This window comes from Macaca nemestrina, chromosome 1 (assembly GCF_043159975.1).
Source record: "Macaca nemestrina isolate mMacNem1 chromosome 1, mMacNem.hap1, whole genome shotgun sequence".
Taxonomy (NCBI): domain Eukaryota; kingdom Metazoa; phylum Chordata; class Mammalia; order Primates; family Cercopithecidae; genus Macaca; species Macaca nemestrina.
In genome coordinates, this window is record NC_092125.1 from 42487553 (window position 1) to 42502782 (window position 15230).

The following is a 15230-nucleotide window of genomic DNA, read 5'->3' on the forward strand; positions in this document are numbered from 1 at the left end:
AAAGTGAAAAGATGACATGTTGGGAAAATTGTGTGTGTGTGTGTGTGTGTGTGTGTAACCTGTCTCTATAAGTGTGTCTTTTCTAGATAATTTACAGAATCTCTATTTCTTTATGAGTATGCATGTAAATATAGGAAAAGAAATGCACAGACAGACAGAGAGGTCCTATAAAATATCTAGAAAAGACACACAATCTTATTTAAAGAAGGCAAAATGTATGACTAGGCAATCCATAAGGAGAAAAAACAAAAAATATACCTATAAAGGGAAATATGCTGACTAAAATAGGAAGAAACATGTACTTTCATATCTTGCTGGAAGGGATGTGAATTGCTACAAGCTTTTTTGGAATGCATCTTGTAAAAATGAAAAAGACCCATATCCTTTCTGCCAGCATTCCATTTTAGTAAATCTCAAAATTCTAGAAAAAAGTATGCATATCTAAGAAGATATGTACAAGAACATTACCTACACCATTGTATATAGTGGCAAAACAAAAACCTGGAAATAATCTGGATGCCTAATAGTGACATGGTTAAATAAATCATGGTACTGTCATAATACAAAACATAATGTAGCTTTCAAGAGAATAAGTTATGCCATCCTACTAGCTTGGAGGAATGTCTTTAATATAGCTTTAACTGCAAAAGGCAAGTTACTGAATGATACATATATTTAGAAATGTATAAAGCACGAAGAAAAATATAAAAGACTACACATCAAACTGTTAACATTGGTTGGTTATCTCGGAAAGATGAGAGATTATTTAAAAGCTTTTAATACACCTCTGGATTGTTTAATTTGTTACAAGTTTAATTTTATAAAGTTTCTAAAAAGATACCAATAACTATTCTATGCAGCGCTATAGGAAAGTCACCCGGGGCCAACTAAATGTAAATACAGAGAAGCAGAGAGAGAGAGAGAAGAACTTTGAAGAAGATGCCCATAGAAGAATAGATTTTGGTTTTCGCAAGCTGAAGGAGCTATAGAACTAGAAATAAAAGCAACAATCAGGAAAGTAAAAATGGCAGTTAGAGAACTACAAAAACATAGAAGAGTTAAAGTCTGCCAGATTGCTACAAATCTTGATCCTAAGGTGCCTGTTTTCACCAGTATGTGAGATCAAAGTCCTAAGAGCATAACAACCACAATATTAAACTCAGGAATGGTACATCAGAAACACAGAAAGAAATAAGGGAGAAACTCTCAAAATACAAAGGAAAAAAACCAGTATGCTTTAATAATGAAAGGGGAAGAGAACCTTGGTAAAGACTTAAGAGATTGGGGCCGGGCGCGGTGGCTCAAGCCTGTAATCCCAGCACTTTGGGAGGCCGAGACGGGTGGATCACGAGGTCAGGAGATCGAGACCATCCTGGATAACACGGTGAAACCCCGTCTCTACTAAGAAATACAAAAAAAAAAAAAAAAAACTAGCCGGGCGAGGTGGCGGGCGCCTGTAGTCCCAGCTACTCGGGAGGCTGAGGCCGGAGAATGGCGTGAACCCGGGAGGCGGAGCTTGCAGTGAGCTGAGATCCGGCCACTGCACTCCAGCCTGGGCTACAGAGCAAGACTCTGTCTCAAAAAAAAAAAAAAAAAAAAAAAAAAGACTTAGAGATTGGATGTTATACAATCATTCATTCATTCATTCATTCATTCATCTGTACATTAAATATTTACTGAAAGCAAGGAATATAGAGATAAGCAGGTAAAGAACTATTTAAGTATCATAGTAGAACTGTATTAAAAGGACACCCTTAAATTTTACCTAGGAGAATTAAGAAAAATTTCATAAAGAAGGTGGAATTTGAAATTTAGGATGTCTAAATGTTCTTACAGAGGAAACAGGGATTGATAGGGAACTTTCAGAAAAAGGGAAGAGATGGTGCAAATGTGAAAATGCATGAGAAAACATGCCTTGGTTGGAGAAGGGAAGGTTAAGTATCAATTCTGCTAAGAAGAATGTTTCAGATGTTTCTCTCCAGGTAGAGTTCATCGGCATATGTACTAGATTTTTCTCCTAGGAATCAAATCCTTTCCAACAGCAACTTAAGGTCTGTGGTTCAGCTGTAGAACAGATTCATCCCAATCAAGTTCAGTGGGGGATAATCAGGAAAAGTGACCCTGCCTGACTTAAATCAGAGCATTGCAAAGGATGGAACCTTCCCCCCCGCCCCCCTCCATTTTCTCTGTCTGGCTCTTTACCAGACAGACACAAATAGAGTAGCTCGAAAGCATTTGTCTAGAGCCCTTAAGGCGCTATAGGCTTACCCTCTAAGTTGCAAGCATGACAATATACTGGAACTTAAAAATGCTGCCCCCGTGAGAAATACTACTGAAAAAAGGAAATTTACTCTTAATTGTAAACTGCTTCAATTTGGACCTAAAGGTAACAACACATTGCCTTTGTTTGTGGGCACAGGGTTGGAATAATTAAGTACCTTTACGAACTGAAATTTTGGAAAACTGAAACGCTAAGCGATATGATGCTGAAAATTCTGTTCAACAATAGACTGTGGATAGCTTAACTTTCAGAAGTGTCACAGGTTTGACCTCAGGAAGCAACATCACTTGATAAAATGCTGATGCTTTTTAGCTTCTAAAGAAGAATGTGTGTTAAGATAAACAGAAAATTTCTGCTAGCAGAACAGTTTCAGATATGTCTATATGGCATGGACTTATCAGAGTAAGAAGACAGGAGTGAAGGCTTTTTAGGGGCTTCTGTTTTCTGTATTAATATATGAAAAGGACTGCTTAATCAGCACTGTGTGACTTCATAAGGAAAAACATGTATTGTGGAATGAGATTTCTAGAAAAGGCAATCTGGAGAACATTTTATTGTTCAGATTTTAAGGATGTTATTTACTGCACTTATATAATCCGTTAACTAGTATCCGTGATGGTACAATATGGCCTGATACATAGCTGGGAGACAGAAGAGGGGTGCTTTCTGAATCTTGTTCAGTATTTCTCAAAGTGTAGCTGAGGAAGCAGCTACAACACAATCACCTGGGATGTTTGCTTGAAGTTTCAGATTCTGATTCCCAACCAGAAAGTCTGAATCAGAAAGTCTGATTCAATATTTGGAGCAGGACTCAGGAGCCAACACTTTTAATAAGTGTTATCTGTTGATTCTGATGCAGGGGAGAAACACTGATGTATGTGGTAACGATATAGGACAAATGATAACTACTACAGACTGTGTAGTCTCTTAGGATATTATCCTAAGTGAATAAATTTGTTGATTTCATAACACTATTATCACTGATTTGTTACATCAATAAATATTAACAATTATACTGTATCTTGTTGCTAATCAATATAGCTGTACAGTTCTATAAAGAGCTATTACACAAAAAAGTGGCTTTTCAATACTTACATCAAAAGATCACTCTATAACAATCACAGTTCAGTAAATTTATAGACTAAACTTTTCAAAAAATATCTTTTAAATAATGCCCTTTTAATGCAAGGTCCTTAAGGGGATACTGTTCACCAAGAATTTTTATTTTCTGGTAGAATTAATCATGTCTCATACCCTTTCTCTGGTATAAGAAGCACATGCTTTACCATAATCCTATAGTCCTAACCCATGTACCACACACACACACGAGCTTTTAAAACAAGTCAACACTTTAAATATTTTACATTGTGTTCAAATAAAAAGTGATCAAAGTAATAAATACCAAAACAACAATGCCTTTGTTAGAGTGACTCTTGTATGGACACAGACATAGAATTCATCTATTATATGGGATGTATAATTATTAGAATTTGTTACGACAGGATCGATTAAAAATTATTATGTGACAGCTGACTAGACATGAAAATAATTATGTTACACAAGATATTATCATGGTATCCACTGAAACAAAATTATATATGTACTTGTGTGTGTACACACACACAATACATATATACATATATAATTTAAGGCTTGTTAATGCAAGATACTTACTACTATTAATAATGTAGCTTGGAATCATTTTACCTTTTAATATTGCTGCTGAAATTCCAGTGGTGGCACAAAATAGGAGGGAAAAAAACAAATGCATTAAAGAGTTACATGAAATAATAAAAAGTTACATGAAATAATAATTTGCCTATGTTAGATGTGCCTAAATGCATATATGTAGGCAAGAAGATTTGAGTTTAGAAAAGGGCCCAGGAAAAAAGAAATCAGGTATACAGAGGATTTAAGATTAGAAAACCTTTGTATTCTGTTCTGTTTCCATCTATACATTGTTATATACAAACAACCTACTTGCTCACTCCATTGCTCTTAAATAATTGACATTTCAAAGAATCTCAAAGAAGAATAAAGCAATACAAGAAGACAAAACTAGGCTAGCATGATTATGCTAGCATAATTATCACCAAACTTTTTTTTTTTTTTTAAATGTACCACTTGGAAGTCACACAGAATTGAATCAGTCTCCTACATATCTATCAAATACCCCAGGGGATGTCACAACTCTGTACTATTATACAACCTCATCTATTTAAGGGTATGGGAGAACTTTAGCTCTCTCTTCACGTCTCTCCAGCAGACAGGAAAGACTGCTACCACGAGCAAGATCTGAAGGCTCACCTTCCCTCATTTCTCCTCTATCCTTGGGTGTGAAACTATGTAAGAATACTATGAAAGCCTTGCATTTATATAGTAATCTGGGTTTCAAAGAGATTTCAAATTACTAACAAACATTTTGGCCTGCAGAGGACTATCTACTCTCATAAATTAAGACATGCTATCTTGTTTTTCAGAAAGAGCCATTTGTAACTCTTACAAATATCCATGTGATAGACTTAGACCTCATTGGGAAGAAGCTGCTAGATTTCTATTGCCTTCACCAAGACAGCAGTCATTTGATTACAGGTGGCCTGTTGAGACCAACTACTATCATATTGTATACAACATTCTATACATGTCTTCTTATTCCTTATAAAAGACATGTAAGATGTAGTATCAGTGAAATCACATGGTGAACATTTCCGGATGTTAAAATGGCTTTCCTGAAGTAGTCTCTTGTATTTTTATCACCTGAACAGACTCATGGCAAAAATTACAAATTACACATAAAAACATATTTCTAAAAACATCCTAACTCAGAAAACAAAGCAAAATAAATGTTTTATTATTCTTATTTCCAAAACAAAAATATATTTTGAAATCATCTTCTAAAAATTTTACTTGTTTTCCCAGTGAACCTCAAAAAAATTTTTTTTGTGACTCATTCTTGTTATCAAACTAGCAAAATTAATACTAAGCTGCATAAAAAAACAAATAGTATTTGACTTTTACCTCGATCTTTTGCTTTATCAGAAAGGAGCACTTCTACCTCCTCATATTCCCGGATGGCATCCAGGATGATACTTCCTTCTTTGCTGAATAAGAACAGCATGGGGATCTTGATGTCATCCGTATCCTTTCCATCACCTGCCATCTGGAACAGAGGGGCAGTATCACTGCTGCTCCCCTCATTGTCATCTAGCCAGAAAATAAATACAGCAAACATCAAAACATCCAGCCATTAAAAAGATCTATCTACCAATTGTTACTGATTTTTTTACAATGACAGAATTAATTTTATGCATCGAGAACCATAAAAACCAACATAACTTTTGGACCCATTAATTATCATAGAATTGTATCCAAAGGAAATAATTCAAAAGAAGCAAAAAGCCCTATGCCCAAATAATTTTACTAAACTATTTATAATTGTAAACAACTGCATACCATTATAAGTAAGTTATAATGACCTACTTGATAGGACACACAGAATAATAATACATTAAAAAAGTAGAATACAGAATTCTATGATTATGACTATAAAAATTTCATATGCTTATGGAAAAGCCTAGAAATGAAAAAATTCAATGACTTGGATGACAGTGACAGAACTATGAATGAATTTTATTGTTGAAAATTTCCACTACTGTCATGAGTACATTGTTTTACCAAACTAAAAATGGACATTTCTTTTTTATATAATGCACACAAAGAATAGTTATGACTATAGTGCTTCTTCCTCTATAAGCTAAACAGTATTGCTATTTTGCACTGGTTAAATAATAGTACTAGAACTATTAATAGTAGTAGTACTAGCAATATGCTGTGCTGTTTTACTGGAGATGATAATCACAACCACCTCCAACTCGCATGCCAGTCTCCCAGAAGAAACTGTCTGTCCTGTCTCAGGGTGCTCACTCTCATAGGTCCTGCTAAGTGCAGAATGCATGACCCATCCTTTTGGTAATAATTGATTAGACAAAAGATGGCTACCTGACCCTGAGTCTCTCTGGGGGACCTAGAACTGGCACACAGAAAGACTGTTTCAGTTAGCAGGGGGAAATAGCTCAGTTAAATGACACAGACTTGGGGCTGAGGCTGCAAACTAGAATGGCCATTTTGGAACTGATGAACAAAGAGAGAGCAAGCTGGTGAGAAGCTGGAAAATGAAGCAGAATTGCAAAGAGGAGCAGGGAAGAAGAGTTCAGAAGAACCCAGAGGTAGAGATATAAAGAGAAAAGTGAAAAACATTCACTATCGTGGATCCTGATGATTTTTAGTTCCCACTTCTACCTCCTGGTGAATCCTAGTTGTATTTGTACGGTTGAATTCATTGAAAATAATCCATTTCCATGTAGTGAAAAAACTTCCCTTCTTAAACCAACTTAATTATCTCCTGCAGTCACATGATTTCTAAGATAATTCGTACTTCTAACCCTTGCAACAAAAAACAGCTAATTCCTAATTTATTCATTTACATACAATTAAAACAAATAAAAACAAAATGCTTTGTCAGAAACAAAAAACTTAGGAGAAAGAAAGAAAGTTTCTCATTAAAAATTAAATTTTTGGCTGGGCACAGTGGCTCATGGCTGTAATCCCAGCACTTTTGGAGGCCAAGGCAGACAGACCACTTGAGGCCAGGAGTTTGAGACCAACCTGGCCAACATGGCAAAATCCCTTCTCTACTAAAAATACAAAAATTAGCTGGGCGTGGTGGTGCACGCCTGTAATCCCAGCTACTCAGGAGGCTGAGGCACAAGACCTACTTGAACCTAGAGGTGGAGGTTGTAGCGAGCCGAGATCATGCCACTGCACTCTAGCCTGGGTGACAAAGCAAGACTCTGTCTCAAAAAAAAAAAAAAAAATTTCTGAGAGTAAGGATCATCATCTCTTATTTATTTATCCACAGAACCCAGTATAGCATTTCCCAACTAATAGCTACCAAAAAAAAACATTTGACGGGCCGGGCTCATCTGTAATCTCAGCACTGTGGGAGGCCGAGGCAGGCGGGTAACCCAAGATCAGGCTGAAAATTCAAGACCAGTCTGGCCAACATGGAGAAACCCCGGCTCTACTAAAAAGAAAAAAAAAAAAAATACAAAAATTAGCTGGGCGTGGTGGGGCAGGCGCCTATAATCCCAGCTACTCAGGAGACTGAGGCAGGGAGAACTGCTTGAATCTGGGAGGAGGAGGTTGCAGTGAGCAGAGATCACACCAACTGCACTCCAGCCTGGGCAACAGAGCAAGACTCCATCTCAAAACAAACAAAACAAAACAAAACAAAAATTGACAATTCTTGCATATTATAGAAGATCGTGAGAATTAGACTTCACTGAAAAATATAAAAAAACCAAAAATACTACACAAAGAAATATTTTTAAATATTAATGTATAAGTTCTACACTTTATACTTTACATTTTCATTTTGAAGTCTTGGTAAGAAATGTTCAAAATGATAGTGATGGTTAATATACTAAATTCTACAATAAAACGAATCTAAGTGTGGGAAATACCCAAGGATAAAGAGGATGATTTAAGTCAGGGGTCGGCAAATCTCTTCTGTAACTGGCTAGATGATGAAGAAATATTTCAGGCTTTGCAGTTCTCTCCTGTAAGTACTTAACTCCATCACTGCAGTTCAAAGCAGTCATAGACAATACACAAACAAACTGGCATGACTGTGTCCCAATAAAACCTTTATTTACAAAAATGGGCCATGAGCTGGACTTGGCCTAGAGTCTTGTAGTTTGCCAACTGCTGATTTAAGTCATTAAACAGGACTTCTCCTAATGTTTATTAATAAAATTCATGCATCCATTACATCAACATAAGTGTTAATATTCTGTTTTACCTGAACTTTTTTTTTTTTTTTTACCTGAACTATTGGGTGTTGTGTGTGTGTGTGGGTGGGGGGGGGGGGGGGGGCAGGGGTGGGGACGGAAATCCAAAATGGATTTCCCTGTGAGAGAAGTTGTACAAAAGAACTCACAATCAGCATATGACCCCAGGTCTTTCAAGGTTCTTTCTGAATGTAAACTCCTATTTACTTTAAAACAGAAAAATTTATATTTCCCCTGATAGTCATAGCCTGTTTATCATGATACAAGTGATTGTCTATGAAAGATAAAAAAGCAAAACCCACTAGTTGATACATATGGGTAAGATGATTTAAAGGTGGTAATTTGTCATTTCAGCGGAAAAAGATCCAAGGGGATAAAGATCTGCTACAAATACTGTAAATACTGCTATAGTAGTACTTATCCTATGTCTGCTATTATGCCAAGAAATTTTATATATATTATCTTTAAACCTTACAATCACCTAAAATATACTTATTATCACTTCCACTGGAGCTCAAAAAAATTCTACTCATATCAAAAAATATTCTACTATTTAATCTACAGATTAAAAAACTGCAGCTGGGCCAAGGTTACACTGCAATTTTGTGGTAGAGCCAGGAACTGTACTCTCATGTGTCTGTCTCCAAAGCCTGCATCTTTGTGGAGTAATGGAAATTTTCAATGGCTCCCCACTGGTGGTGGCACAGTGTAATTCCTGCCCTTCAGGAGTTATGGATCTTATGGGCACATTTTCTTATCCATGGTACTGAATGTTTTTACCACTCAGTCTTACCACACCCTCACACCTAACCCCAAGTATTTTCACTGACATTAATATACAGAAACTCAAATCTAGACTTTTGAAAAAGATGTTAAGATATCTAGAAATTAAGAGTCATTGGATTACCTATCCTTCATGTTGTCTAGGTGAGGTAAAAAAAAATATGACAAACTCTTTGGTAAAATTTTAGAAAATAAAAGGAAAAAAATCCTAAAAATTATCTCTTCTTCAGTCAACACAATGACATGGAGAATTACTTACCAATAACAATGCCACCAATGGCTCCGGCATTCTGGATGTTGCGTGCCTTTTCTGCAAACATGCACTGTCCTCTTTGTATCAATGCGATTTTTCCCATCACTGCCTCTGGGTTAGTAAGCTCTGAACAACCATTGTATGGTTTACTGCTTGCAACAAATCCTCTTGTCTGTCAGAAATAAAAGCAACTTAAATACTTTAATCTTCTCAAATGGCAATCAAGTCATTAAACCTCAATATCTAGAGCTTTGAGAGAACTAGACTCATTTCTTTTCTAATAATATATCTAATATATATTCAGCATAAAATTTATTTTAAACATTGTGCATATCACAATACTCAACCATTATTTCGAGTGTGCTTTGCAGTTTATAGAACATTTTTACATAAACTACAAAATCTGTTATTTACAACGACCCTGAGCAAAACAACACAAATAACATTTCCATTTCACACAGGGGGAAATTGAGACTCAGGTTCTGTAATTTGCTCACAATGTTAACACAATGTTATTAAGTGGTAAAGTTGGGACCTGTAGGCAGATTTACTACATTTATAATAGCTGGGAACCAATTTGAAATGATCATTGGTAACAAGAAAAGTTTTTCAAAGAGAAGAAAAAATGGATTTAGTCTATATGAATCTGCAAGCAGTTCTTTTCCCCAGAAAAATTAAATCCACCAAGGAACTGATTTTTTTAAAGATGTTACTATAAAGATGTTTTAATATCCTTCACTCTCCTAAAACGTAAATTCCGTAAGGGCGTAGATCTTCAATGGTTTTGTAAACTGATACAGCAAGCAGTGAACAGAATATAGTAGGCACTTAATCAACAGCTGAATGAATCAATCAATTTACATAGCTTCTACATAGTTTAAAATACACATGAGAAAAAGTCTAAATTAGCACTAATAGAGTGAAAAGAGCATTGGCTTTAGATTGTCGCGATACTTGGGCTCTGGTCCCAGCTCTGCAATCAATTAGTTAGACAAACTTGTGAATTGTTTAGTTACGTAAGTCTTTGTTTTCTACACTGTAACTATGTTATAACTATAGGGATGGACTAGCTTAATGATCTTCAAAGTTTGCCCAGTAGAACCTCAGGGTCCCAGGCTTTCTCCAGTCACTTGAGCCAGAGCTTCTGTGCTTTTAGCTGTTTTCTACATTAAGCTCCTGGTTTAGATTTTTGTTTATAGAAAGGTTTTAGTGGCTCTTAGAAAGTCTGAAAACCATTTTTAGATCAAATAAAGGTACTAAATTAGAGAAGAGACCAAGAAATTGAATAGAACCTGAATAATATTTTAGTTAGAATTCTATAAGCATGTTATATACATAAATTATGACTCGAAGTTTTCAAGATATGCTTTTACTTTACTTAAATCCAGGAGACTGACTATTTCGGGTTTTTAAATAAATTAAAACTACTAAGTTAGAGAAGAGACTAAGAAATGAGGCAATACTTAATATTTTAAATTCAGTTTCAACAACTATATTTTAAGTATACATACCTCTTTATGTTTAGACAGATCCAGCCCAAACTGAGCTGGTCCAGCAGTCAATACTACCCTGCCAAAAAATGGGTGGGAAACAATTTGTACAGCTCGTGGAGGCAGCTGCTGTTCTTTTTGTTGCTGACTTGACAATTCAATCATCTCCTGCATGAACCTCAACCCATCTTCAGCGTCAATTGAACTAGCAGCCTATGAAAAAAACAAATTCATTTTATCCTTCCTTTCTGGAAACTTCCACCAACTTTTTGATTTCCTAAAGACACTGTACTATAGTATTCTACTCTAAAACTTCTTCTTTCACTTTAGGTCACCGCCAAGTATTTATGACTTTATTTGTACTCAAAAATAATACCTTCGGAAATAATATTTCTGAAAATAACTTATCTGTAGTTTTTATCAATGTCACTTTCGCTATTCTGTAAACCACTTTTGATTCAGACTGAGAGCTGGACTTCTAGCAAATGCTCAAATGCTCACTTCGCTTATTTTCCCCACTGGCTTTCCCTCTGAAGAAATAAACCTCATACCTGACCCACACTTTCCCTCCTTGAAATAGTGAACAACCAGATTCAATTTGATTCAAAACATATGTGTCAAGCACTTATTCCATCTCAGCACTTGCCTAGGCACTGGAGAGACAGTCCTTTAAGAAGTTTGTGTCTGGAGGAGAAAGACATGTAAAGTTAGCTATGATAAAACTTCTCAAGTGAGAAAGTGGAAAAGGAGCACAGACGAGGGAACAATTGATTCTGCTTGTGTGTACCTGGGAAAGATTTAGAATGACATTTGAATTGAGTCTTAACAGAGGGAAAGTTGAAGAATGACTGACTATAATAGAAAAAAAAAGATGATTCCTGATACTTTACAGGAAAAACCAACAAGATATGATAGGAGTCAGAGGATGGAAAAAGATAGAGAGGAACTGGGAGACAGAGAAGAGTTCAAACCTGTCCTGAAATTTCCAGCTTTGATGACTTAAAGAACGATGATAGGTTTTACTGACATGGAGAACCAAAGAAGGAAACATAGGTTGAGGTGAGGGTAGAAAGATAGTAAACAAGAGAGAGATAATTCAAGTTTGGACACATTGAGATTGAGATGCAAGATGTATGAGAGGTAGATGAAAGTTGAATTTAATAGTAAAGTTAGGAATCAGGATTCATATACATAGCTAAGAAGTCATATGTATAAAGATGATAGCTAAGCTTGTAGAAATAGGTGAGACTGTCGAAGAAGAGTATATAGAGAAAAGAATATCATCCAGATTCTTGGAAACTGTTTACATTGAGTGGTTGTGCCACAGAGAGCTACAAAGCAATAAACAGTGAAGTAGAGAAAGAACTTTGTTGCTGAAATATCCTGGAAGCCAAGAAGGGAAAATGTTTTATGAAGGGTTCAGCCAATAGTCACAGAAAAGTCAAATCATAAAAGGATTAAGAGGTCACTTGGTGGTAATTATGCCATTGGCAGCCTAACTAAGTAAAAGCAATGTCACAAGAGATGTCACTCCCACTGAGGTCAAATAAAACATAAGGAAGAAGGAAGAATACTCTTAAAAGAAGGAAGGATGTGGCAAGAATGTGGATGAGATGAAAACTTGAGGGTGTGATGAAGTTGTGGGAGGGCTGAATTTGAGATTAAGGGATACCTGAATACGGTTCTAGGTTAAAAATTATTCAGCAAACTATGTGGTTTTCTCAGAATCAATATACTAATAAGGTAAATAATTTAAAGACTTCGTGTTATAAAAACTTTCAAAGTAAAAATCAACAAAAATGTCTCAAAAAGACATGTTATTTTTCCTAGGCACAGACAAATAAGTGCCTATGATGAACAAAATACTTAAGATTCAGTAGCCCTTTGGAGACTAAAATGATGTAAAACATGGAGATACAAATATTAAAACTAATTATTAGCTTTTGAAGTTATGTTGTAAATAAAAGTAAAAGGGGAAAGCCAACGGACTGAGAAAGAGAAAACTTAGATTTGAGTCCTGCGTTTGATCATATTAACTTCAGCAAATTACTCAACCTATCTCTGATTTATTTAATTGATTTATACTATCAAGGAGTTGAATTAGATGACTTTCCAAGATACTTCCAAGTCCTAAAATTCTTATTCTCTCACTGTAAACAATATATTTAAAGTGTTTAGAAAGTTGAAATCCATTATCTTATTAAAGCTAATACGACCACAGAAAGCAGGGCAGACACGGTATCTAGTGTAGCAATGTCTTACTTGGATTGCATGTTGGACCAACTGGACTCTCCCATCTTTGAGGTGAATCAAACTCACCCCCATCTTCTTCAGGATTTCTAAATGCTCAGGGTTAGTGGCCATGAAATCTCTGGCTCTCAGAGGGGGTTTAGCTCCACTCCTGAAACTCTCCTCTCTGCTAAAAGTAATTACAGGCAAGGCTTTAAAAACTACAAATTAGAACTGGCAAAAAACACATGTCAAATAAAAATGATATTACTTGCAAAATTGCTAGTTTTAGAACTAGTGAAACTGGAATAACTGGAAACAAGTATTTTCTTATACATAATTTCGGTTAACAAGTGGTATAGCTTTCAAATACAACATTTTCTAGTTATAAAAGTATGTATATTATCTACATAAGGCAGTATTAGTCAACAGAACTGTAACTATTTAAAGGTACAGAACAAGTTTGCTTGGGGATTTGTTACTATTGACGTTAACCTTTAAAAACACAGATTTTTCTCCCAATATTTTAAAAGCAAATCAATACTTGTATCAGTGAATAATAACACTTATGTAAAAACAATTTTTAAAAAGTCCTTGTAATGACCTTTCTAATATAACTATTCGTCAGAAAATGAACTCATTAAGCCAAACAATTTTAACAAGATAAGTACTCCCTCAAAAACTCAAATCCAAAAAAACAAAATACCTGTACTTTCACTACACAGAAACTATAGACAAAAGGAATTTTTTTTTTTTTTTTTTGAGACGGAGTTTCACTCTTGTCACCTAGGCTGGAGTGCAATGGTGTGATCTTGGCTCACTGCAACCTCCACCTCCCAGGTTCAAGTGATTCTCCTGCCTCAGCTTCCCGAGTAGCTGGGATTACAAGCGCCTACCACTATGCCTGGCTAATTTTTTGTATTTTCAGTAGAGACAGTTTCACCATGCTGGCCAGGCTGGTCTCGAACTCCTGACCTCAGGTGATCTGCCCGCCTCGGTCTCCCAAAGTCCTGAGATTACAGGCGTGAGCTATCATGCCCAGCCAGAAAATATTCGATGAAACTATTCCATGAAAAATGAGTTACAGAAGTTAAAAACTGTTACATGCTGCCTACTATTATTACTTTAGTTCATAAAATAATATACTGAAAGTTTCCATAATAATAAAAAAGATATTACTGCAAAATAAGCTTTACTATCTTACTAATAATTTTTATTTTAACCAGTGATAGCTACGTATCTCAACATTTTTGGCCTACATGAATGTCTTCTTGGCTGTTGGTACACGCTCCCTAAGTTTTCTGTCATTTACTAAGAAACAACGTTATTATCAGAAAATATAAAATAATACATCTTACACTCTGATGATGCCTCTAGGACAGCTCTTATCCACCACATTTTTCAAGGGCTCACGAATACTTTGAGCATACAATGGGTCATTAGGGAAGAGGATCTGAGTATTTGGACAAGTCCAATCAAAGTTACTGTCATCCAGTTCTGTATATTCCGAGGTCTACAATATAAAAACATTTTATGTAAATAGAAATAATTATTTTACATAATTTTTTTTTTTTTTTTGAGACGGAGTCTCACTCTGTCGCCCAGGCTGGAGTGCAGTGACACAATCTCCACTCACTGCAAGCTCCATCTCCTGGGTTCATGCCACTCTCCTGCCTCAGCCTCCCAAGTAGCTGGGACTACAGGCGCCTGCCACCATGCCCGGCTAATTTTTTGTATATTTAGTAGAGATGGGGTTTCACTGTGTTAGCCAGGAGGTCTTGATCTCCTGACCTCGTGATCCACCTACCTTGGCCTCCCAGAGTGCTGGGATTACAGGCCTGAACCACCGTGCCCGGCCTACTTAACATAATTTTTAAAAGCAAACAGCTAATGAAATATATAAGTGTATACAGGATGCAATAAAACAAAATAAGAAAATGTATATATTTAGTTTCTTCTTACCATATATATATTTATTGAATTTTAGTCATGGATTACTTTTCACTTGGAAAAATAAAACATATAGAAATAAAAAGAGAATAAGACATTTAATTTAAAAACTCACTGTGTTCTTCTTAGAGATGCTTTGATTTGTAGTAGAGAGCCAAAGAGGTAACAGATGAGCTTCTGTTGTAAAGATGTAATCTTCTATGTCAAAAATAATGTCTTCTTTATCAGCAAATAACAGGTAAAGATATTTAAACATTTCGGCCAAGAAGAAAGAATCCATTCTAAAATAAAAAGTCACAAATAAATATAAGTAGATAAAAATAATTTAACTATATGAAAGCCATAATAGTCAAGGTTAATAATCCTGTCTATACCAACTTATGTGTTCAAAGAAC

The 15230-nt window shown here is 35.6% G+C and overlaps 1 protein-coding gene across 10 annotated transcripts in view; it reads right to left on the bottom strand.

Annotated features, from left to right (window-relative positions):
* The window catches only part of LOC105484585 (ER degradation enhancing alpha-mannosidase like protein 3), an 82567-nt gene that overhangs the window by 20427 nt on the left and 46910 nt on the right, over positions 1–15230 (bottom strand). For 3 of the 10 annotated variants that reach the window (XR_011611965.1, XM_071077027.1, XM_011746353.3), the window contains exons 14-20: positions 14951–15116; positions 14244–14398; positions 12919–13075; positions 10678–10869; positions 9173–9338; positions 5300–5485; positions 3956–4003 (exon numbers count right to left, since the gene is read on the bottom strand). Coding sequence is in view for 9 of the 10 variants with exons in the window: in XM_071077027.1 (XP_070933128.1) it covers positions 3956–4003; positions 5300–5485; positions 9173–9338; positions 10678–10869; positions 12919–13075; positions 14244–14398; positions 14951–15116 (1070 nt within the window). In the remaining variant the exon portion in view is untranslated. The remainder of the gene's footprint in view (positions 1–3955; positions 4004–5299; positions 5486–9172; positions 9339–10677; positions 10870–12918; positions 13076–14243; positions 14399–14950; positions 15117–15230) is intronic. The other 7 variants (XM_011746354.3, XM_011746360.2, XM_024793702.2 and 4 more) reach the window with 7 other exon arrangements.